Source organism: Oncorhynchus gorbuscha, linkage group LG01 (assembly GCF_021184085.1).
Source record: "Oncorhynchus gorbuscha isolate QuinsamMale2020 ecotype Even-year linkage group LG01, OgorEven_v1.0, whole genome shotgun sequence".
In the NCBI taxonomy this organism is placed as follows: Eukaryota; Metazoa; Chordata; class Actinopteri; order Salmoniformes; family Salmonidae; genus Oncorhynchus; species Oncorhynchus gorbuscha.
The window spans coordinates 53,508,298-53,531,193 of NC_060173.1; the positions used below are offsets into that span (position 1 = coordinate 53,508,298).

At 41.0% G+C, this 22,896-nt stretch overlaps 1 protein-coding gene across 2 annotated transcripts; it reads left to right on the top strand.

The window, feature by feature from the left end:
- Window positions 1-265: 265 nt before the first annotated feature.
- On the top strand, window positions 266-21,211 carry si:ch211-284k5.2 (uncharacterized protein CFAP97D2). Of its 2 annotated transcripts, none has more exons than XM_046323606.1 (5): window positions 266-376; window positions 651-731; window positions 2,092-2,210; window positions 4,724-4,907; window positions 20,945-21,211. In XM_046323606.1, the coding sequence occupies exons 1-5, from the start codon at window positions 284-286 to the stop codon at window positions 21,080-21,082; spliced, it is 615 nt and encodes a 204-aa protein (XP_046179562.1). In that variant the 5' UTR covers window positions 266-283; the 3' UTR covers window positions 21,083-21,211. The 2 variants fall into 2 exon arrangements, with proteins under 2 accessions (XP_046179562.1, XP_046179649.1); XM_046323693.1 differs by lacking the exon at window positions 20,945-21,211 and adding an exon at window positions 10,019-10,147.
- The last annotated feature ends 1,685 nt before the right edge of the window (window positions 21,212-22,896 follow it).

Consider the following 22,896-nt stretch of genomic DNA (forward strand, 5'->3'; position numbering starts at 1 on the left):
GTTTGGAGGAGAGCAGCTTTTTATTGAAGCCACTGGGGAGTAAGTCAGTCCACTAATAATTCATTGACATACAATCTGCCCACATTAGAAACAGTAGCATAAGTGAGGGAGATACAGGTGAGTCATGGCGCCATGGTAACTGCCTTAGGCCGAGCAAGCCTTAGCCGGACCTCCTGCTTGGAAAGTGGGGCGTGTGTGTGTGTGGGGAGGAGGAGGGGCGGTGGGGGGTTTTATTAGCAGGTGCCCTGAAGTGCCAGAAAGCCCAGAGCTACACAATTGAAACATGCACAAGTCATACCAACCACTGAAACCTGCAACAAACAAGTACCTGCAGAAGAAATGGGACCAGACCAGATATGAGGAGCATAGGAATAAGGTATGAGATAAATGTGTCTGTTTGTGCCTGTATTTATACGTGCACACATATATATGTCTGTAGACAAGTACACAAGTGAATACATGTGCATATTTATTAAAGTGTTAATTCATTAAAGCATATTGTCACATGCCTGATCACCAGGCATTTTATATTCCTCCTGTATGATCTTCAGAAGCATTACTTACACACACCAAATTAATGAAGTAAATCAACAATGGATTACATAATTAACTTCCATAACAACCTAACATTAACTTAACATCACCTCCAGCTGAGTACGGCCAGGCCCATTGTGGACACTAAAGGCATTAGAACACCTGCACATGTTCAGCTGAAACTCAAGAAACTCCAGGTCAGTGGACACACACACACTGGTTACAATGGTGTAATGATGGGGCGGTGAGTCGGATGCATCAACACCAAGAACACGACACTAACATAAGGCAGTACATCGAGACACAAGGACAACACCAACTGGTTAGTGAACCTGGGAGAGTGACATACGTATAAAGGGGAGGAAATGATGAAGGTAATGGCGTCCAGTTGTGAATCATAATGATTCACAGGTGCGCGTAATGATGAGTGCCAGGTGTGCGTAATGATGAATCCCAGGTCCGGTGGTTATTACTCTGGCAACGTCGTACGCCAGAGATGGAGCAGACGTGACAAATGGCCGGATGATGTTACCTTACAGTAGTGGTTGAAAATATATATATTTGTTTATAAAATAAATTGACCTGGAAAAACAAAATAAACATACACAGTATACCAAACATTAGGAAAACCTTCATAATATTGAGTTGCAAACTCCGCCTATTGCCCTCAGGACAGACTCAATTCATTGGAGCATGCAGCATGGAGCATGTCGAAAGCGTTCCACAGGGATGCTGGCCCATGTTTACTCCAATGCTTCCCACTGTTGTGTCAAGTTGGCTGGATGTCCTTTAGGTGGTGGACCATTCTTGATACACAAGGGAAACTGTGCAGCGTTGCAGTTCTTGAAACGAACCAGTGCGCCTGTAACCTACTACTATACCCCGTTCAAAGGCAGTTACGTCTTTTGTCTCGCCCATTCACCCTCTGAATGGCACACACACACAATCCATATCTGAATTGTCTCAAGGCTTAAAAATCATTTTCTAACCAGTCTCCTCCCCTTCATCTACACTGATTGAAGTGGATATAACACGTGACATCAATAAGAGATCATAGCTTTCTCCTGGAATCACCTGCAGTCTATGTCACGGAAAGAGCAATGTTTTGTATACTCAGTGTGCTATCACACCATTATTGTTACTATAGGTTAACAGGTATTGCAGTAGGACATTTAGTTTCATTGCAGACTGTATATGAAAGACATACAGTAGATAAAGTGAAATCATGTATACAGACAAACAGATATTTTCATCTAGCATAGCCATACAAATGGCCATAGACAAGGGTATAAAATAATTGTAAAACTGCTACTGTATCCTTACAACTACAATGTGTATGTGTCTCACATAGGCATTCAATATCTGAAACATTAGAATGTATGCCTATATCAGTCATAAATGTCTACTGATAGCACAGTCATTACCAACAAGGTTCGAATGTCAAGATATAGTGAAATATAGCCTGTCACCTGAAGTGGCATATAACTGGTTACATGTCAATATCTGACATTTTTTAAATGAGATATGTCTGCCATTACGTCTATTTTTATTGATCAGTTACAAGATGAGAGGCTGGTCACCATCGAGAGAGACAACCGTCTCCTGTCCTCCAAGCTGTCTGACATCGTGCGGTCCAAAGGTCTGGTCGACCACAGGAACCATTATCCCGAGAGAAGGTAAAGGCTACTCACGTTTCACGTTTAAGTCACTGTTAAAAACCTCTCAGCACTGTGTCATGGCAAGCAATACTCTCCATAGGAAATGTAATACTCTTGTGTTTTGCAGTGATATTATATAACGTTCAGGCCATTATTCATGAGATCAATAAGTATTTGATGACTAACTGTGGACATCCTTTGTCAAAAGAAAACATGGTGGAATATTAAATGATTTTTAAGGCTTGTCCATCCATCAAATCCTCTTTGTAGATAATGCCTCACAGAATGGTGTACTGATACTCAGTTCTGCATTTATTATTTGATTGTTTACTGGATTGGGAAAGTTATAATTACAATACCCATAGAATAAACTGTCAAATCAAATCAAATGTTATTTGTCACATGCGCCGAATACAACAGATCAAATCAAATCCTAGTTTGTCACGTGCGCCAAATACAACAGGTGTAGACCTTACAGTGAAATGCTTACTTATAGGCTCTAACCAATAATGATTTAAGAAGGTAAGAAAAAATATATAAATAAGTGTTAGGTAAAAAATAGAAAATAAAAAGTAACAAATAATTAAACAGCAGCAGTAAAATAACAAGCAAGGCTATATACAGGGGGTACAGGTACAGAGTCATTGTGCAGGGGCACCGGTTAGTTGAAGTAATTGTCACGGTTTTCGTTGTCTGAAGAAGAGGAATCGACCAAAGCGCAGCATGGTAAGTGTTCATGCTTTTTTTTAAAACTGAACACTACAACAAAAATAACAAAGATAATAACTGAAACAGTCCTGTAAGGTACAAAACACTAAACAGAAAACAACTACACACAAAAACCATGTGGGAAAAGCTACCTAAGTATAGTTCCCGATCAGAGACAACGATAGACAGCTGTCCCTGATTGAGAACCATACCCGGCCAAAACAAAGAAATACAAAAACAGAAAAAAGAACATAGAATGCTCACCCAAATCACACCCTGACCAAACCAAAATAGAGATATAAAAAGCTCTAAGGTCAGGGCGTGACAGTAATTGTACATGTAGGTCGAGTTAAAGTGACTATGCATAGAAGAGGGGCTGTGTAGCCCTTTGATTAGCTGTTCAGGAGTCTCATGACTTGGGGGTAGAAGCTGTTAAGAAGCCTTTTGGAGCTCGACTTCACGCTCCGGTACCACTTGTCGTGTGGAAGCAGAGAGAACAGTCTATGACTAGGGTGGCTGGAGTCTTTGAACATTTTTAGGGCCTGGATATGGCAGGAAGCTTGGCCCCAGTGATGTACTGGGCCATACGGACTACCCTCTGTAGTGCCTTATGGTTGGAGGCCGAGCAGTTGCCATACCAGGCAGTGATGCAACCATGGTGCAGCTGTAGAACCTTTTGAGGAACTGAGGATCCATACCAAATCTTTTCAGTCTCCTGAGTGGGAATAAGCTTTGTCGTGCCTTCACATCTTAGTGTCTTAGTGTGTTTGGAACATGATAGTTTGTTGATGTGGACACCAAGGAACTTGATAAACATAAACTGCACCTTTAGGCCTACTTTACACTGATTTACTGCACCAGTCCCTAGATGGGATTTACAGATATTTTAAGGGCATTTAAGATTCAAGAGAGAAGTTAAAAGAGCAAAGAGAGATTTGTTTAAGTACATTGGTTACTGTAGCTTCATTCAACTCAGTCGCTCTAAAAACACATAGCCTATTAGCTATACAATTAGGCGCTACACATTAAGTCCCATTAACTCATTAGCACAAGGACACAGGGACAAAAAACTATAATTTAATGCACAGAGGGATCTGTTAGCAGAAAAAGTATTTTATTAACAAAAGGCAGAGGTAGAACCACAGGTTCAAAAGTGGTGAGGCAAGCTTAGTCTTTTCTGGATCCTGGAGTTTTCCCTGTTGGACTAGTCTTGTAGGATTATGGCACCCCCACTTTCAAAGTTCTTCAAATTTTCCGCATTGACTGACCATGTCTTAAAGTAATGATTTACTGTCGTTTCTCATTTCTCTTTGCTTCCTCAATTTCACGGCGGACAGTCTAACCACTGCGTTGGTTAAAGGTAGACTCAACTATATGACATAGATGCACAAAGTAAACAGTATGGTGGTTTAATTTCCACAACAACGAAGAGCGCTGATGCTCGAGGCTAAACTTCTCCTCTGTTTTGGTCCTGCTGCTACCACTCTGTCACAGTGTGAAATGAACCCATGCACATGCGCAGATACACTGTGTGACTGTGTGAGAGCGAAGTCTTGCATCTCACTTATCACAATATATGCGATGCTGCTCATGGTCACGCTATTCGAGACTACCTTTAAAAGTGTTATAATGCCATATACAAAACACTATATGGGAAATAGTGTCAAGGACTAGTGCACTACTACCTGTGCCATGAAGGCCCAGACCCTTTGGCTAAAGTCATAGTACCTTGGATGATGGTACAGTAGGTTACACTGAGCATACATAGTGATGTGTGGAAGACAGAACTAAACATTCTGGGTCTCTCTCTCTCGGTGCTGTAGTCTGAACGCTGAGAAGAGGAGGGATGAGCTGCTGCAGGTGACTAATCAGAACCAGGCCATCTACCAGCGAATCATGGCCCGTGAATCTGACTACCGTCGCCAGCTCTGGTTGGACGACTGGGAGAGGGTGGTGCGCAGACGTGATGACATCGCTCGTTACCCTCGTGCTGTCGCCAACAAACAGGTGCGATCAATGTGATACAAGTCCATTATAAGAGCATTGTTTTCCTCTCTAAGATAGGCGAGAAACCGGAAGCAGAATTTTCATGCATTAATTGATTCAGGCAAAACTGATTTGACCCGAATTTCTGTTTGTAAAACTGAGGTGTGTTCAGTTCGCACTGAGGTGCATTCAGTTTCCCCCAAACTTACTTGAACAGACTTTGAGCTGTTTGATCCTGTTTGATGGGTGTGGCAATGAAAGGCTTAAAGCAATGAATAATGTTTTAAAGGGTAGTGGCCATGCTGACAGCGTTCCCCAATCCACAACCCAACCCCTCCCCGTTTTTCAACTGGAAGTTCAGTACAGATAAAATCAAATGTATTTATAAAGCAATTTTTTTACAAAGTGCTTAAACAGAAACCCAACCTAAAACTTCAAATTGCAAGCAATGCAGATGTTTTCCCGTTTAAGGTAAGACCCAGGTGTAGACAGTTTAGAAATAACAGAAATGTATTATTTGAACAGGGGCAGGCAAAAGGACAGGTCAAGAGTAGGCAGAGGTCAGTAATCCAGAAAGGTGGGGCAAATGTCCAGGGTGGCAGGCAGGCTCAGGGTCAGGAATCAGGAAACAAGAAAACAGGAACTATAGCAAAGACAGGAGCAAGGGAAAAATCAACTAACAAAACAAACTGGTAACAGACAAACAAAGAACACAGGTATTTTTATTAGTATTTTTTTTAAACCTTTATTTAATTAGGCAAGTCAGTTAAGAACAAATTCTTATTTACAATGACGGCCTAGGAACAGTGGGTTAACTGCCTGTTCAGGGGCAGAACGACAGATTTGTACCTTGTCAGCTCGGGGATTTGAACCTTCCGGTTACTAGTCCAACACTCTAACCACTAGGCTACCCTGCCGTATAAATACACAGGGGATACTGTGAAAGATGGGCGACACTTGGAGGGGGGTGGAGACACTCACAAAGACAGGTGAAACAGAACTGAGTGTGACAGATGTAGAAGTCCTCTTCAGGCTGTGCAGGGTGAACATTATACGAGTACATTAAGGCCAGATTGTTCTTCAATATGTTCAAATGTTCATAGATGACCAGCAGGGTAAAATAATAATCACAGTGGTTGTAGAGGGTGCAACAGGTCAGTACCTCAGGAATAAATGTCAGTTGGCTTTTCATAGCCAAGTATTCAGAGGTTGAGACAGCAGGAGAGGGAAGGAGAGACAGTCGAAAACAAGGTAGCACATCCGGTGAACAGGTTAGGGTTCCGTAGCCGCAGGCAGAACAATTGAAAATGGAGCAGCAGCACAACCATGTGGACTGGGGACAGCCAGGAGTCATTAAGCCAGGTAGTCCTGAGGCATGGGGCTCAGGTCCTCTGGGAGTGGATGGAGAGGGAGAGAGGGAGAACTCTTCAGAATGCCCATGGCCAAGAAGAATGTGTTCAAACGTTAATTAGTTCCTTGTGCTGTTGGACTACTAAATGTAAGTGGATTGTATCGGTATAATGTACTTATCTATCTAGTGCAGTTGGGACAATGGTCATTTGTGAGTGAATGTATGTGTCTATGTTGTTAGTGTATGCAACATGATGGACTGACTGGTTTAAATGTGTATGATGTGAGAATGTATGTGATTCTTTTAATGGAAGGTGATGCCAAAGAAAATGTCCATCCTGGATGGACAATAAAGTTTTATTCTATTCTATTCTAAATTAGAGGGAGCACACATAACCTTTTCACATGCAAGTTCCAAATATCTCTAACCGTCGCCCCCAGCGCGAGTAGTTTTATGCACGTGATGTCAGAATGCACTCACGATTCCAAAATGTGATTGTTACGCAACAGGACAGTCAATTTCAAAAGCTTTTCTAACAAGTTGTATTTTCTAACAACAATTTGAATTGAGGTGTGTTCCACCTCCTCATTAATTCACATAGAACTAGCCGATTTCAGCTTTACCGGTCATTTATGTTTGAGGCTTTACTGAGCTGGATAAACTGTTTGCGCAGATCAAGTATGCATATTTTTGCGCAGTCTTGTAAGAATTTGAACATTTTCTTGCTGGCGTTCGCGTTGCCTTCCTTGTTGTTTTCCTTACAACTAATAACTTTGGACATGTGTGCCTTTGATAGCAAGTTCCTTATTTTCTGTTATATCGTGTTGTCGTTTCTTCAGTACTGTAGGCGCATACGGTATGTAGTATGTATGCATGGAGCATAATGTATTTACAGTTTTATTCTCATGTTATCATGCACTTGTGACAAATAATGCATTCAGATTATTTGCATCTATTGTAATGGACACCTAGGATGTGTGTAAAATACTTTTTTGAAGGTTAGACTGATGATAATGAGCTAAGCTATTTGCCGGCTATGTGTGGCGCCATGTTTGTTGACATTATACAATGCATTCTGGGTGTCAAGTCTGTCAACCGAAGATGTTGTAATGAGGTGAAGGAATGGTTCACTCATCTTTTGCGTGAACATCTGGAAGTGAATGAAGGAAAGTGGATGATCGTAGAAGACACACCCACCTCAACATGCATACTGTAAATAGACCAAACTCATCGTGTCTCCTCTTATTATGTTTGGTTGATGCGAAAAAAAATTAAGCATTCCTGCGCGCACAAACTACCTTTCGTCAGATTACTTTCAATTTCTAGAAAGTGTTTTACTTAATTATTTCGATCAACGGTGAGCTCACCTGAGCTCATTGCTGTTAGGTAATTCATATTGTGGTTTCTGTTAGCTGAGAGTCATAGAAATATGACCGCTTGTGTTATGTCAATCTTGCCTCAGTTAGCGCTAGGACAAATGTAGCCTACATTTTCCAGTTTGGATGATTGTGTTATGGCTGTAGCTACTTCTGTGAATGTCTGAACATTGCATCCAAAAATAAGCTGCTCACCTTCTGAACATAACTTTGTAAGGACTCTGTTTGTGCAAAATGTTTTTGTGAAAGAACAAGTGTGGCCAACAAGTTGGGTCAATCGAAAATGGGTGTTCTAAATAAGCGTTCTATTCACACATTTTGATTGTACAGCGACCACTATTGAGCGATCACACCCGTTTGTTGGTATGTGTAAAATGGTTAAATTCACACGGGACACTGGATAAGACAGGATAATTACACTAAGTATAACGGACTGACCCTATTCCCCCAACACATAGACTATTGCAGCATAGATAATGTAGGCTGAGACAGGGGTGGGTCAGGAGGCACTGTGGCCCCGTCCAACAATAACCCCGGACAGGGAAACCCAGGAAGGATATTACCCCACCCACTTTGCCAAAGCACAGCCCCCACACCACTAGTGGGATTTCAACAGACCACCAATTTACTACCTTGAGACAAGACTGATCTTCTCCATTGCACAAACCCGAAGTGGTGCAAAACAGGACATGAAGATCACGTCAGTGATTCAACCCACTCAAGTGACACAACCCTCCTAGGGTCGATATGGAAGAGCACTAGTAAGCCAGGGACTCAGCACCCGTAATAGCGTCAAAGGGAGAGAATCCCAGTGGAGAGAGGGGAGCCGGCCAGGCAGAGGCAGCAATGGCGGTTCATCGCGCCAGTGCCTTGCCTTTCACCTTCGCACCCCTGGGCCAGACTACACTCAATCATAGGACCTACTGAAGAGATGAGTCTTCAGTAAAGCCTCAACCCTTTCACACGTACCATCTCATGGGTGTGATTGTTCTACAGTGGTCCCTGAAGCATACGGTCACACCCATGTGATTAGAACGCGTATTTAGAAAGCTTATTTAGGCAAGTTTCGAATGACGTAACAATCAGCATTTGAGCTGGCCACACTTTTTTCAGAAACTATTTACACTATTTCAGCTGTCGCCCAGGGTCAGCCCACAGGCACCCAGCCTGCCACAACGAGTCGCTAGAACCCGATGAGCCAAGTAAACGACGCTGGGCCAACGGTGCCCCGTCCTATGGGACTCCCGGACATGGCTGGTTGTGACACAGCCCGGGAATGAACCCAGGTCTGTAGCAGTGGAGGCTCCTCAGAGGAGGAAGGGGAGGACCATCCTCCTCAGCGAACTTCATAAAAATAACTATTTTAAAACATTTAAAAAGTAATCATTTTTAGATAAAACTATACTAAATATATTCGCATTTCACCAAATAATTGATTAAACACACTGTTTTGCAATGAAGGTCTACAGAAGCCTCAACAGCACTCTATAAGGTAGCACCATGGTGTAGCCGGAGAACAGCTAGCTTCCGTCCTCCTCTTGGTACATTGACTTCAATACAAAACCTAGGAGGCTCTTGGTTGTCAACCCCTTCCATAGACTTACACAGTAATTATGACAACTTCCAGAGGACGTCCTCCAACCTATCAGAGCTTTTGCAGCATGAACAGATATGTTGCCCACCCAATTAAAGGATCAGAGAATTAATTTAGTATTGAACACAATCTACAGCTAGCTAGCACTGCAGTGCATAAAATGTGGTGAGTAATTGACTCAAAGAGAGAGAAAGACAATAGTTGAACAGTTTTCAACAAATTCATTTCTTCAGAAATGAAGGAGAAGCAAGAGAGAGAGAGTTACTTACTTAGCTAGCAAATGCAGCTGGCTAGTTTAGCCTACTCAAACACCCGGCTCAAACAAAGGGATGCTATGTTAGCTAGATGGCTATGACCATCCAACACAACAAGGGAACTCTTCCAAGTCAATGTAAGCTTTTGGTTTAATTACTTTATTGCCATTGCGCCGGTGTAACTGCTTACTGACTAAACACTGCATGATTGATGCAGGCATTAGTTCTATTAGCTATGTTGACGAGGATGTTACTTTAGCTAGTATGGGGACAACAATGTAGGCTGTGTGTAGTGGTTATGACATGGTTTGACTTGGAAAGTTTATTTTGCCCATGAAGTCCTGATTCACACAGTCTCCTCTTGTCACGCCCTGATCGGTTTCACCGCTCTTTGTGATGGTCTCCACCCACCTCCAGGTGTCACTTGTTTTCCTCATTAGTCCCTGGGTACTTGTTCCTGTGTTCCCCGCTTGTCTGTTGCCAGTTCATCTTGTTTGTCAAGTCAACCAGTGTGTTTTTCCCCGTTCGCCTGCTTTTCTTTCACTCTGTTTTACTAGTGCTCCCAGTTGTGACCCTTGCCTGTCTGGACTCTGAACCCGCCTGCCTAACCTTGAGCCTGCCTGCCACTCTGTACCTCCTGGACTCTGACCTGGTTTTGATCTTTTGCCTGTCCACGGCCATTCTCTTGCCTACCCCTTGGATTATAATAAACATCAGAGACTCAAACCATCTGCCTCCTGTGTCTGCATCTGGGTCTCGCCTTGTGCCCTTATACCTCTGAACAGTTTATGTTGAGATGTGCATTTGTTTGGGCTGAAATCAGAGATGCAGTTAACTCTAACTTTTTCTCTGTAGCACAGGTAACTCTGGGTCTTCCTTTCCTGTGGCAGTCCTTATGAGAGCCAGTTTCATCATAGCGCTTGATGGATTTTGCGACTGCTCTTGAAGAAACTTTCAGTTCTTGACATTTTCAGAATTTCTGACCTTCACGTCTAATAGTAATTGTGGACCGTTTCTCTTTGCTTATTTGAGCTGTTCTTGCCATAATATAGACTTGGTCTTTTACCAAATAGGGCTATTTTCTGTATCGGACTCATACCTTGTCACAACACAACTGATTGGCTCAAATGCATTAAGAAGGAAAGAAATACCAAAATGTTATTTTAATAAGGCACACCTGTTAATTGAAATGCATTCCAGGTCTACCTCATGAAGCTAGTTGAGAGAATGCCAAGAGTGTGCAAAGCTGTCATCAAGGCAAAGGGTGGCTACTTTGAAGAATCTTAAATATAAAATATATTTTGATTTGTTTATCACTTTTTTGGTTCCTACATGATTCCACATGTGTTATTTCATAGTTGTAAAAATAAAGAAAAAACCCTTGAATGAGTGTGTCCAAATGTTGGACTGATACTGTATCAATCACAATGATTAATTTGCTATTTAGTTTCCTTATAGCACCTTTGCATTTGGACCTGTCAATCAAACACGGTGGGCAGGGCTTTGGTAACGTGAGGCGTAAGAGGTTGCCTGGGCTTGCTAGCTATGCTCAGACAGAAATACCGGTTCATTTCTTGGAGTACAGTATTTCTGGATAGGAGAGGAAGAGGCGAAGCTGTACTATATACTGAATAACTCTTTATATACTGAATAATCTTTACTATGCTGGCTAGGACAGCCGGTGAGTAAGGAGTTTGAGGGAGGAGACACAGGGAGACAGATCAGGCATTGTGCTTGCTGCAAGCTACTAGCAATGATGGCTAGTATATGTAGCTAGCTAGGTTAGATACATTAGCAAGCTGGCTATGGTGAGAGGCAACTCAACTCATTTTAAGAGATGGGTAGATGGACAAAACCTACAAAAAATATTCTGGTATAACAAATAATATAAATACACTGAACAAAAATATAAGCTCCACATGCAACAATTTCAAAAAAAAATTGGACTTAAAATTCATATAAGGAAATCAGTCCGGTGAAATAAATTTTTAGGCCCTAATCTATGGATTTTACATGACTTGGAATACAGATATGCAGCTGTTGATCACAGATACCTTTTTAAAAAAAGGTAGGGGTGTGGATACAGTCGAAACCGGGATTCATCCATGAAGAGCACACTTCTCCAGCGTGACAGTGACCATCGAAGGTGAGCATTTGCCTACTGAATTTGGTTACGACTCTGAACTGCAGTCAGGTCTAGACCCTGATGAGGACAATATGCACGCAGATGAGCTTCCCTGTGACTGTTTCTGACCGTTTGTGCAGAATTTCTTCTGTTGTACAAACCAACAGTTTCATTAGCTGTCCGGGTGGCTGGTCTCAGACGATCCTGCACGTGAATAAGCCGGATGTGGAGGTCCTGGGCTGGCGTGGTTACATTTAGTCTGTGGTTGTGAGCCTGTTGGATTTACTGCCAAATTCTCTAGATTATCAGCAACAAAAAAGGTTTCAACAACTGCTTGAATTCCTGAGCCAACCTGGATACCAACAAGATCCTGAAGGAAATCGACGAGTACCAGCAGCCTTATGCTATGGAGGAACAACATACTCCATTGAGGATAGAGCCAGCTACCTCACAAGAGAACACCAACCGACCAAAAAAATAAGAGAAATCTACAGACACGGACAATTAACTTACCATTGAAGTAGAGGCTAGTGCTGTTGCTGAAATCCATGCAACACTTGAAAAGTTGTGTGAGAAGGTAGCAGGGCTGAGGGGGAACTTGGAGTTTAGTCACAGTGAAATTCTCACACTCCTAGAAGATAAGTCACTCACAGCCAAGGTAAAAACCCTCAAATCCACTATGGATAGTCTACTCAGGGAAAACAGGGGGATGACAGATTCACTACCAGACATACAAACCCAAATCATGCGTGATTTTATTTGATTTTTCTTGGATTTTGACAAATGCAAAGGGCGCAGTGAGAGAGTTCATGCAGTCCACCTTGAAAGTTCCTCTAGAGACTGTAAAAAAGGTGGTTTCCCAACGAGTGCACAGGCTTGGAGCTCAGAGAGACAAGACCAAGGGTCCCCAACCTATCATCCCAAAATAGGGGAAGGGAACATAAAGGGCCAAATTCAGTCTCAATGACCAATTTCATTTATTTATTCAATTTCCCCGGGAGATAAACGAACGTTGCAAGAGACTGCATCCTGTACAGAAGCAACCGAGGGAGTGGGGTAAGCGTTGTGGACAAACTCTTTATAGAAGGACAGTTTTTTCCTCAGACAGCTCCATAACACCATAGTTATACTAAATTCTACAGGGACACCAGGTTACGGAAAAAACATGGGGATTGTAAAATATCTGAACAGTCTGCAGTTGATACACGCACACACACACTCAATTACACACTCGCTTACACACACGTACACACACACGGACGCGCACACACATACACACTCGTTCGCTCTCCTCTCTCTCTCCCCCTCTATTGTCTAGACCTTGTTATAATTCAATATGTTTCTTGTTTGTCCATCTTTTGTATATCTTTGTCTACAGAGTATATGTTTACAACAAGCAATGGGAAGATATCAGAACCCATTGTATATATGTGTATATATATATATATATATATATATAATATATAGCCATTGATTCTAGAATAACTTATAAATGCTTCATGAGCTTAGTTCTAACTATCACCCTCTGAGAACCCAAAATATAAGCTTGTTTTACTCCAATGTTTGTAAACATTGTAAACGTAAACAAACACTGTATAGCCTCATTACATGGTTAAAACGATAATTGCATCCACAGTTCTGTCTATTATTCTGAGAGTGGTCACATTTCTCCAGGCCCATCCCTCAGCATTTTACCAAAACAGAGGCTGGCCGACCGTTTTGTTATTGTTTCATCTGTGGATTTTCTCTTTACACAGCTGCATATTATCAAGATATCAAAGTGTCACCAACATAAGGTAAGCAATAGGCCTATAGCAAATGCACCATATGGCTTTCATTTGTCACATGTAAATAGCACTTTTCAGCAGTGCTCAAATCATGCCATTCCATGAACACGGCATTTGTTTTTCAACTCGAATCAATGAGCCCAACCAGTCCTCCATGACAACAAAATCATAAACAACCGAGTCAGTCTGGCTAGTAAGTCCTTAGTTTTGGGGTCATGCTCAGGTAAAACAATTAGACTAATCTGTACTTCCATATTTACAAATCCTATTCTTGAAGACCAAGGTGTATAACATTTATTGGAATGACTGGAATTCTGATAGACCTCGGGTTTAAATGTTAAGATAATAATTTAATCGTATTATTATATGTAGTAGAAAGGGATGGGTTAGAAGAAGCCTACATAACCAACCCATAAAGTAAAATGTAACACCCATACTGTATATGGCCAACTATGTAAACTTTAACGTTGATTTATCCTGCAATAGATGTTGTTCAATTGGTAACATGCATTTTTGTCTTCTTCTTAAAGGGAAAGTAATCTAAAAGTAACAGAATGTAATCAGATTACGTTACTGAGTTTTGGTAATACAAAAGTTACGTTACTGATGACAATTTTGGACAGATAACTAGTAACTAACGGATTACATTTAGAAAGTAACCTACCCAACCCTGACTGTTGACAGGAAACACTCTACATCTTTAAATGAAGTTGCGTGGAAAAAGGAATGGGGCGGTGAAATAATTATCTGTCGTGGAAAAAGGATCTCAAAAGGTGTAATGATACTAATTAACAAAAATGTCGATCCAAATGTGCAAACAGTCAGGAATGGTCCGCAAGAAAGTTGGACCCTTTTATATATGAAAGTGGATGAAAAACAGATTTGACTCAATCTATATGGTCCAAATCAAGATGATGCACACTTTTTTGAAGATATTTATTACAATCTATTAAACTTACAGGCACAACTGATCAAATAATTATGGTGGGAGACTACAACACAGTACTAAGTACCTCAATAGACCGTAAAGGAAATCATTCTACAAACTATCATCCTCGTGGCCTTAAGATCACAAATATTATGGACACGTTAGAAATAGCGGATATTTGGAGACCAAAAAACCCTGACCTAGTGAGACATAGATGGAGGAGACTTAATCAATCCAGTTGTTTTTACTACTTTCTTGTCACTTTCTCTCTAGCATCAAAGGTTAAACAAATATTGATAGGAGACAGAATGAGATCAGACCATCATCTAATTAACCTTCACAAAACTCTTACAGAATGTCAACTTGGACAGAGACATTGGAAATGTAATCAAAGTCTACTGGAGGACAATTTGTTCTTAACTAAGACAAAATAATGAATAACTTAATTTTCCCAGTATATTATAGGTTCAGCAAACCCCTTATTGTTTGGGATACCTTTAAATGTACCTTCACAGGTCATTCAGTGCAATATTCATCAGTAAAGAAAAAGCGTTTTTCGTCTAAAGAGACAAGACTACCAAGGGAAATACAGGAACTAACAGTACAGGTAGATACCAGTAAAACAGTACTACAGAGGTACAAAACAAGTTAGAGGGGAAAAAAGACCTGGAGGAACTTATTAAAAAACAATAAAATGTTATCTAAGATGAAAATAAAGCAAACTGGATGGAACAAATTCTTCCTGAATCTTCAACAAAGGAACGCTACCAAAATCATTTGCAGAAACTCGTAACAATAGACGGAGTCATTGATGATTCTCAATATTAGATTTTAAAAGAAGAAGCCAAATATTTTAAGCAGATGTTTTATTTTCTGTCTCCTCCTCACCATCTGAATGAAGATTACTGTAAGGAATTATTTCCAAATATTTTAATATATATTTTTTTACAATTCAACGGGAGGAATAACTTTTTGAGGACATTAAATCCTTTCAGTCTGGAAAAACCCCAGGGCTTGATGGCATACCGGTAGATGTATATCAAGCCTTTTTTGATATACAGCTTGTTTTAACTACTCCTTTATACACATGGTAGTCTGTCAGGTACTCAGCAGGAAGGCCTGAATTCACTCATTTTGAAGCAATACCCAGATGGAAAATACAAAGATCCATCTAAAAATCTGGAGGCTTCTTACACTTAGTGCATAGCACTCAGAATTCAAAAGGTTTTACCAGGTATTGTTCATCCTGATCAGACAGTTTTTTTTACTTGGGCGATACATTAGAGATTATATACGACAACCACTAGAAATAATAGAACATGAAACATCTAATGAAGCCAGGCCTGGTATTCATAGTGGATTTTAAAAATGCCTTTGATTAAGTAAGACTGGATTTTTATATATAAATGCCGGGATTTTCTCTTACTCAATGGGTAGAAGTACATGTATATCATCTCCAGGTGTAAAATTGTAAATAGCGACTACTTCTCAGAGAGTTTTGAACTGTCAAGAAGAATTAAACATGGGTGTCCGCTGTCTCCATATATATTTTTTACGGCCATCAAAATGCTAGCTGTTAAAATCAGATCAAATAACAATATTAGAGGATTAGAAATGCAAGGCTTGAAAACAATGTTGTCAGTTTATGCCGATGACTCAAGTTTTATGTTAAGTCCGCAAGCTAGAGCCCTGCAATGTGTCATTGAAGATCTAGATAACTTTTCTGGCCTCTCTGGGCTAAAACCTAATTACTATGAAGTGTACCATATTACGTAATTGGATCTTTAAAAGACAACTTTTACATTACCCTGCAGTTTACCCAAAAAATGGTCTGACAGTGAAGTAGACATACTTGGTAATCATATCACAAAAATAAAAACAGTAATTGAATGCTCCACAATAAATTTCAATAGAAAACTAGTACAAATAGATAAGATCCTGCAACCATGGAGAGGCAAATACCTGTCTATTTATAGAAATATTACACTGATTAAATCCTTAGTCATATATCAGTTTACTCACAAACTTATAGCGCTGCCTACTCCTGATGATTCATTTTTCAAATCACATGAGCAAAAAATATTTCACTTTATCTGGAAAGGTAAACCAGACGAGATAAAGCATGCCTATGTATATAATGAATATGAACTGGGGGGGCTGACATTATTAAATATAAAAGCACTCAACGCCTCTCTAAAAGCTTCACTTATTAAACAAAGGTTTTATTTGAACCCTAAATGGTTCTCAAGTAGATTACTAAGAAAAGCTTATACATTGTTCAAAAATGGCTTTTTTTTGCCTGTGTGCAGATTGCCATTTTTCATTTTTGATTAATGAAACCTTGTTCAAAGTATCTCTCTTTTTCAAACAAGCAATGCAGAGCTGGTTACAATTTCACAAAAGATAGAACAAATATTACAACAAATTTGATGGTTTCTCTAAAATACCTGTATTTATGGAAAAGGTGTTTGAGAAGGGTATTCTGTTTTTAAGTGATATTGTACATTGGAATGGTAGAGTTATGTATTTCATGGAGCTTTCAGAATTGTATGGGAAGGTCTGCTCAATCCATTCAGACCCCTTGACTTTATCCGCATTTGGTTACATTAGAACCTTATTCTACATTGTAGAATATTAGTGAAGACATCAAAACTATGAAATAACACATATGGAATCATGTAGTAACCAAAGGTGTTAAAGAAAAATCAAAATCAAGTTTTATATTCTTCAAAGTAGCCACCCTTTGCCTTGATGACAGCTTTGCACACTCTGGGCAATGTAGAAAATTGTAAAAATAAAGAAAACCCCTTAAATGATTAGGTGTGTCCAAACTTTTCACTGCTACTGTATATATATATTGACATAGTGACTGTGTGTGAGAGAGAGCAAGAGGGACCCATTTGGTCATTAGTCTTTACAAAAACTTCTGGTTGTCATTTGTCATGGCACCATCACGGTAATCCCCACAAGAGATGGGAAGCCCACCTGCCTGCTCTGTCCCTTCAGTACTCTGACACAATATCTTCTTGAGCAGTAAAGCTGTTCATTCACTCAATATTGTTCAAGCTGCAAGCCAAAGTAAGTAAGAGGGTGGCTTTGCACAAGCCTTTGCTTGTGCAAGCCACAACGGCTCATAGGAGCAAGAGCCTATCTCCTGTTTCTGTAGTGTGAGGCAGCACGTACACCCCCTGGATAAGACAGGGATCAAACTGTCCAACCTTCAAATCTCAGTAAGGACACTAACAACAAGGGCACGTAGATGGTTATGCAAGCCATAGGTATAACTATATTGCATATTAAGTTGTTCCATGTCGACTGGAAAATGAGAGGCATGTACAATTAACCACGACAAAGTATTTTATTAGATAGAGACATTGTCCTACAGGTAATAGTTATTCTTAGAATCTTAGAATCACTGGTGTTCAACAAACATATTACTATCTACACAAAGTCAACATACTGTTTGATTGGCAGAGCAATAACTTTTCTGTATTGTTTTTTTTGCAGAACATCTTATTGAACCTGTGACTAGTGGTAGTTGTAATTTTGACTGAACACTTCAGGCAGTTCAGAGAGATTGGATAAGCCTGCCCTCGTATTCTTCATCAGTAAAGTTAGAAATATTAGTAGTATCAGTGGGGATGATATTCCGTGTTGGTTTCTATCAGCTATATACAGAGACAGGAGTACAAATTATGCAAAAACGTTAGCATGGATGGAAACCTAAAACACCGATGATCAATGTTCAACTCATGAAAAGTGCACTAGTCACAATTCAATTCACATATCCTACTGTTTTTATTGTTCACAATAACTGTATTCCCCAGTTTAGTGCATGCCATAACCAATCAATCATTCAATCAATTTATCCAAGTGTGGTCTTGGATAGCACAGGTAGGGATGACAAGGTTCACACTGTTAGGCAAGAAAAAGGAACACTGAACTAAACTAATCAATTGTACAAATCCATTGCTCTTCAATCCATGAAAGGGAGTAGCTGAGTGCAGACCCTTGGAAGAAGGGGAGGGTATCAAGGCATCTTTCAGCCATTTTTGTGCCCCTCCAGCCAGCCCTTGCTTTCTATGGGAGAGCATCCTTACCTATCTACTAGTGGGCAGCTTGGTCAGTGGCACCTGGAAAGACAGAAGGGGGCAGTGTCTGCTGGAGGAGTTGCTGGGGTTGCCCATACACAGCAGTGACATCATAGTTTCCTGAGAGCTGGAACACGAAATAGATAAGTTAAAAGGAACACTGTCAGGTCTGGGGCAAATGAACTAACATAGAAAAGGATTTTCTTTAAAAAAAACTTGGTAGCCTTCAAATCAGACAAAATGAGTTCCACGATGTCTTGTTGTGACAGTAGCCAGTTAGCTAGGCTAGCCAGTGGGCTAACTAGCGAATGTTAGACAGTAACCAAAGATTTTTTGTAACTGACCCAAGATAGACCAGAGCCTGTCGTTTCCATGTGAGAATATGAATAATAGTGGACAGAACAAGCAAGGAGGTGGGCAGAGCCAAGCATAGAGATGCTATTGGTACGTTCTAGCATTTATTTGCATATTTCCGTTAGGGAATGCCACTCTGTGTGTATGCGGTTGTGAAGTAACTCAATTCGCCCTTGCACTCCTAAACCACACCATTTTTAGAAACTTTGGCAAAGGGTGAAGTCTACAAAACGTGTTTGTTAGATAATCTAGTTTGGAAAAAGAAAACTGTATTTGAGATCAAATGTTTAAATAAAAAATGAGCAGAATGTCGGCCAAAATCCATCTTGATCGATCTCCTCCCGCTGCCGGCCAGCGGGCTTCCTCTCATCACCATATTTGGTAGTGAGTGGAAAAGCCAACCAGATGCTTCACATTTACACATCCGGTGAGATAGCTGGCTCATTGTTCTATCTGTGGTAGCTGGCTTCATATAATAGCCAATTAGCCATATTAGCTAGCTACTAGTAGCTCCCCTCCACTGAGCTCCTGCAAACTCCTCGCACACACTACACTGGCTGTTGTTCTTCTTCTGTGGGGTTTGACATTGGCCGTTGTTGCCGGGACAGCCTAAAAACACACCTCATCGATATAGCTAAGACCGAACGTGACTATTGCCAGAGTCCGTGCTAATCCAGTATCCCTACCCCATTGAAGTTGAAATGTAAAATGTTTAGGTAAGGGTTATGATTAAGGTAAGGGTTAGGGTTTAGGTTAGGGACGTCCTAAGGATCCCGGATAGCACTGACCCTGTTCCCAGCAAGCACAGACAACCTCTTCCACCTCACGTTACCAAAGACCCGCCCACTGTGTTTGATTGACAGGTCTAACACACATTGAAAATTAAAACGCAAAGGAGCAATGAAGAAAGGAAATAGAAAAATTATGCAACTCAATTTTACGGAAGGTGTCCTAACGTTTGGTACACTCATCAGTGGCGGCTGCTGAGGGGAGGACGGCTCACAATAATGTCTAGAACGGAGCAAATGGGAGTGCATCAAACAGATGAAAACCATGTGTTTGATATATTTGATAGCATTCCACTCCAACCATTACCACATGCCGGTCCTCCCCAATTAAGGTGCCACCAACCTGCTGTGATACTCAGTGTATATGTGGTCAAATACTTATAGAGCATATGTTGGCTGTATTTCTTTGTCAGTGGAGGTTTGTGCATGTAGGAAGGGGAGAATGGACCTCCCTTTTACAAGAATACAAAGGATATATATAAAAAAGCCTCAAGGTTAATAGTACTGGGGCGGCATATAGCCTAGCGGTTAGAGCGTTGGACTAGTAACCAACCGAAAGATTACAAGGTCAAATCCCCGAGCTGACAAGGTCAAAAATCTGTCGTTCTGCCCCTGAACAAGGAAGTTAACCCACTGTTCCTAAGCTGTCCTTGAAAATAAGAATTTGTTCTTACCTGACTTGCCTGGTAAAGCAGCACTATGCAGAGACCTTTTTACACACTCCAATTCATTTACAAGCATTTCAGGTTGCAGTCTGGAACACTTTTTGGAATCTAAAATGTGCTCGCTAGCTACCTGGGAGATGAAAGCCCTGCAGTTTCAAATCTAATTTTATTAGTCACACCCGCCGAACAACAGGGAAATGCTTTCTTACGAGCCCCTAACCGACAGTGCAGTTTAAAAAAAATATGGATAAGAATAAGAGATAAAAGTAACAAGTAATTAAAGAGGAGCAGTAAAAAAAAATATATATATATATATATATACAGGGGGGTGCGCCGGTACTGAGTCAATGTCCGGGGGCACCGGTTAGTTGAGGTAGTATGTACAGAGTTAATTAAAGTGACTATGCATAGATGACAGAGAGTGGCAGTGTTGTGGAGAGGGGAGGGGGAGCAATGTGGATGGTCTGGGTAGCAATTTGACTAGATGTTCAGGAGTCTTATGGCTTGGGGGTAGAAGCTGTTTAGAAGCCTTTGGAATGTCTAATGATTGGTAGCAAAGAACTAGCCAGGTCCCATTCTGTACGTGCTGTAGCAAACTATTGTCATGCCATGCAATGTTTGGCATGACAATGAAGGAACACAGAGAGGTTGACTTAAAAGTGCAAACAGACTGGACCATCAGGCTAACTAAGAAGTGACGCGCATACCTTTGTTCTCGTGTCTCCCTTACTTCTTCCGTAAGTAGAAATCCAAGCGGAAGGTGAAGTTTGCGGGCAGTGACTCGGGACAAAGTGAGAAGTCTTCCGAAAACAACAGCTACAGTGACACCAACACTGACCAGGAGGTGGAGGAGGAGGTGGAGAAGAAAACAAAGATACTCTAAATGAATGATGAAGTGGAAAAAAAAACATTTTGAAATAAGCATTACTTTTAGTTTTATTCAAAAGTCTGTGATGTTGTATTCTTTCATGCCATCAATTCCTGTTTTAATAAAGAGGTGCTATGGCAGAAATGTTTTGTGTCAGTGTGCTAGTGGGTGGTGTAGTGCTAAGTTGCCCCTAGATGCTCATCTTGGGTAAGTTTAGCATTCTCCTCATGGGCACTAATGGTTAAGGTTAGGATTTGGGGAGCGGGAGGATCTGTACCTGAGGGAAACTTCACTCCAGAGTGCTCGTGGGTGGTATGCACCTACCTTAACATTGCAATTCTCTCCCACTAGATGGCAGCAAATGCATGAGTATTGATGAGAGGGCAATTTGTATTTCCTTAAGCAGGGCTCTGTTAATTATACAGGGGAGTAGAGAAAGAGAAGAGACAACATATATTACCTATCTGAAGACAAATTACTCTTCTTGCCAGGAGAGGAAACATCCAGATCCGAAGAGGGGGCATCTCACCCCATTTGGCTCCTACTAGTTACTTATTCATCCTAGAATTTCAACAAGGTCCCTGAGGTTTGTACTATATTTAACAGAATGACCCAGGGCCAAAACTCATTGATTAGAATCAGGGTTCTCTCTATCAATGTTTTCCTTTTTAAGAGCTTTCTCAAGTCTAGGTCCAAGATTTAAACCCAGTGTTATTTGGAAGATAACATTTTTGCACATCTGCCTTGTTTTGTTCCTTGTTAAAACATTTTTTGGGGGGAACAGTAACATTCTCACACTAAATATAAAAGTATTTGTTTGTGAGGGAAGCATTGGAATATGCCTTGACCGTAAATGTTTTAGGGCCAATGGGTTTCCTCTAGTTGTTTAATACTTTTTCCACAGTGAGTTCAATTCAGTCGAAGTGCGCCTTGCTCACAAGGCCAAGTGCTGCGTTCCTCATCTGGACGAATGGCCAATGTTTGAACCAGCTTCTCCAGTCTGTGACCCCGGGATGACACGATTACCTTGCCCAGCAGCTGCCAGGGCTTCACCGCTCTCCTGTCCAACACACAAGGCGGACCAGTCTCCCGGTTTGTGGATTCTTATATTTCTCTATACACACACAGGGCTGGCTGCATGCGGACGGACGGACGGACGGACAGACTGCATCATCTTCACGACAATAATAATGGGCTTCATAAAGAGGCCAGTGCGCCGACAATACTTCTTGGGCCAAAATATCCGCTTCCGTTCTCGTATTGTTTAGTGTGCTTTCCATTTCTACTCTTAAGGGTTCCTCTCAGGGCTCTGCCATCTGGCCCATTCATGCTCTCTTTCACTAACAATAAGATATTAATAACCAACACATCTGTGTGATGTCAGCCTCCGAGAGCAGATGGGTCCGACGACCAAGACTTATCACTTTCGCTTTCCCTTCTAAATTTACAGTCACTCCTCTGGGGGCCTCGTATAGAGTGTGTGTTTGTGTGCTCCCTATGTTCACAAGCGATAAGCCACTGCGTTGATGCCTATGATGCCTCTATTCAAAAGAACAGTTTCAATTGGAATTTGTCAAGTTCAAGGGACTATTATTTTGACTTTACAAACCAAAGGATAGAATTACAGGGGATATTTCTTCTTGTTTTTAGGGTTGATTCTGTACACTAGGGAGCCAAACTAACCTGTACTGGGCTGGGTCGGTTACACATCCACCATAGTTGCAGGAACTCTAAAGGACAATGTGGAAAGAAAAGTTCAGAGCCAGTAGTTTGGTTTGGTTTGGTTTATAGTGTGAAAAGGGAAGGCTACAACTGCAACCCATTCTGTG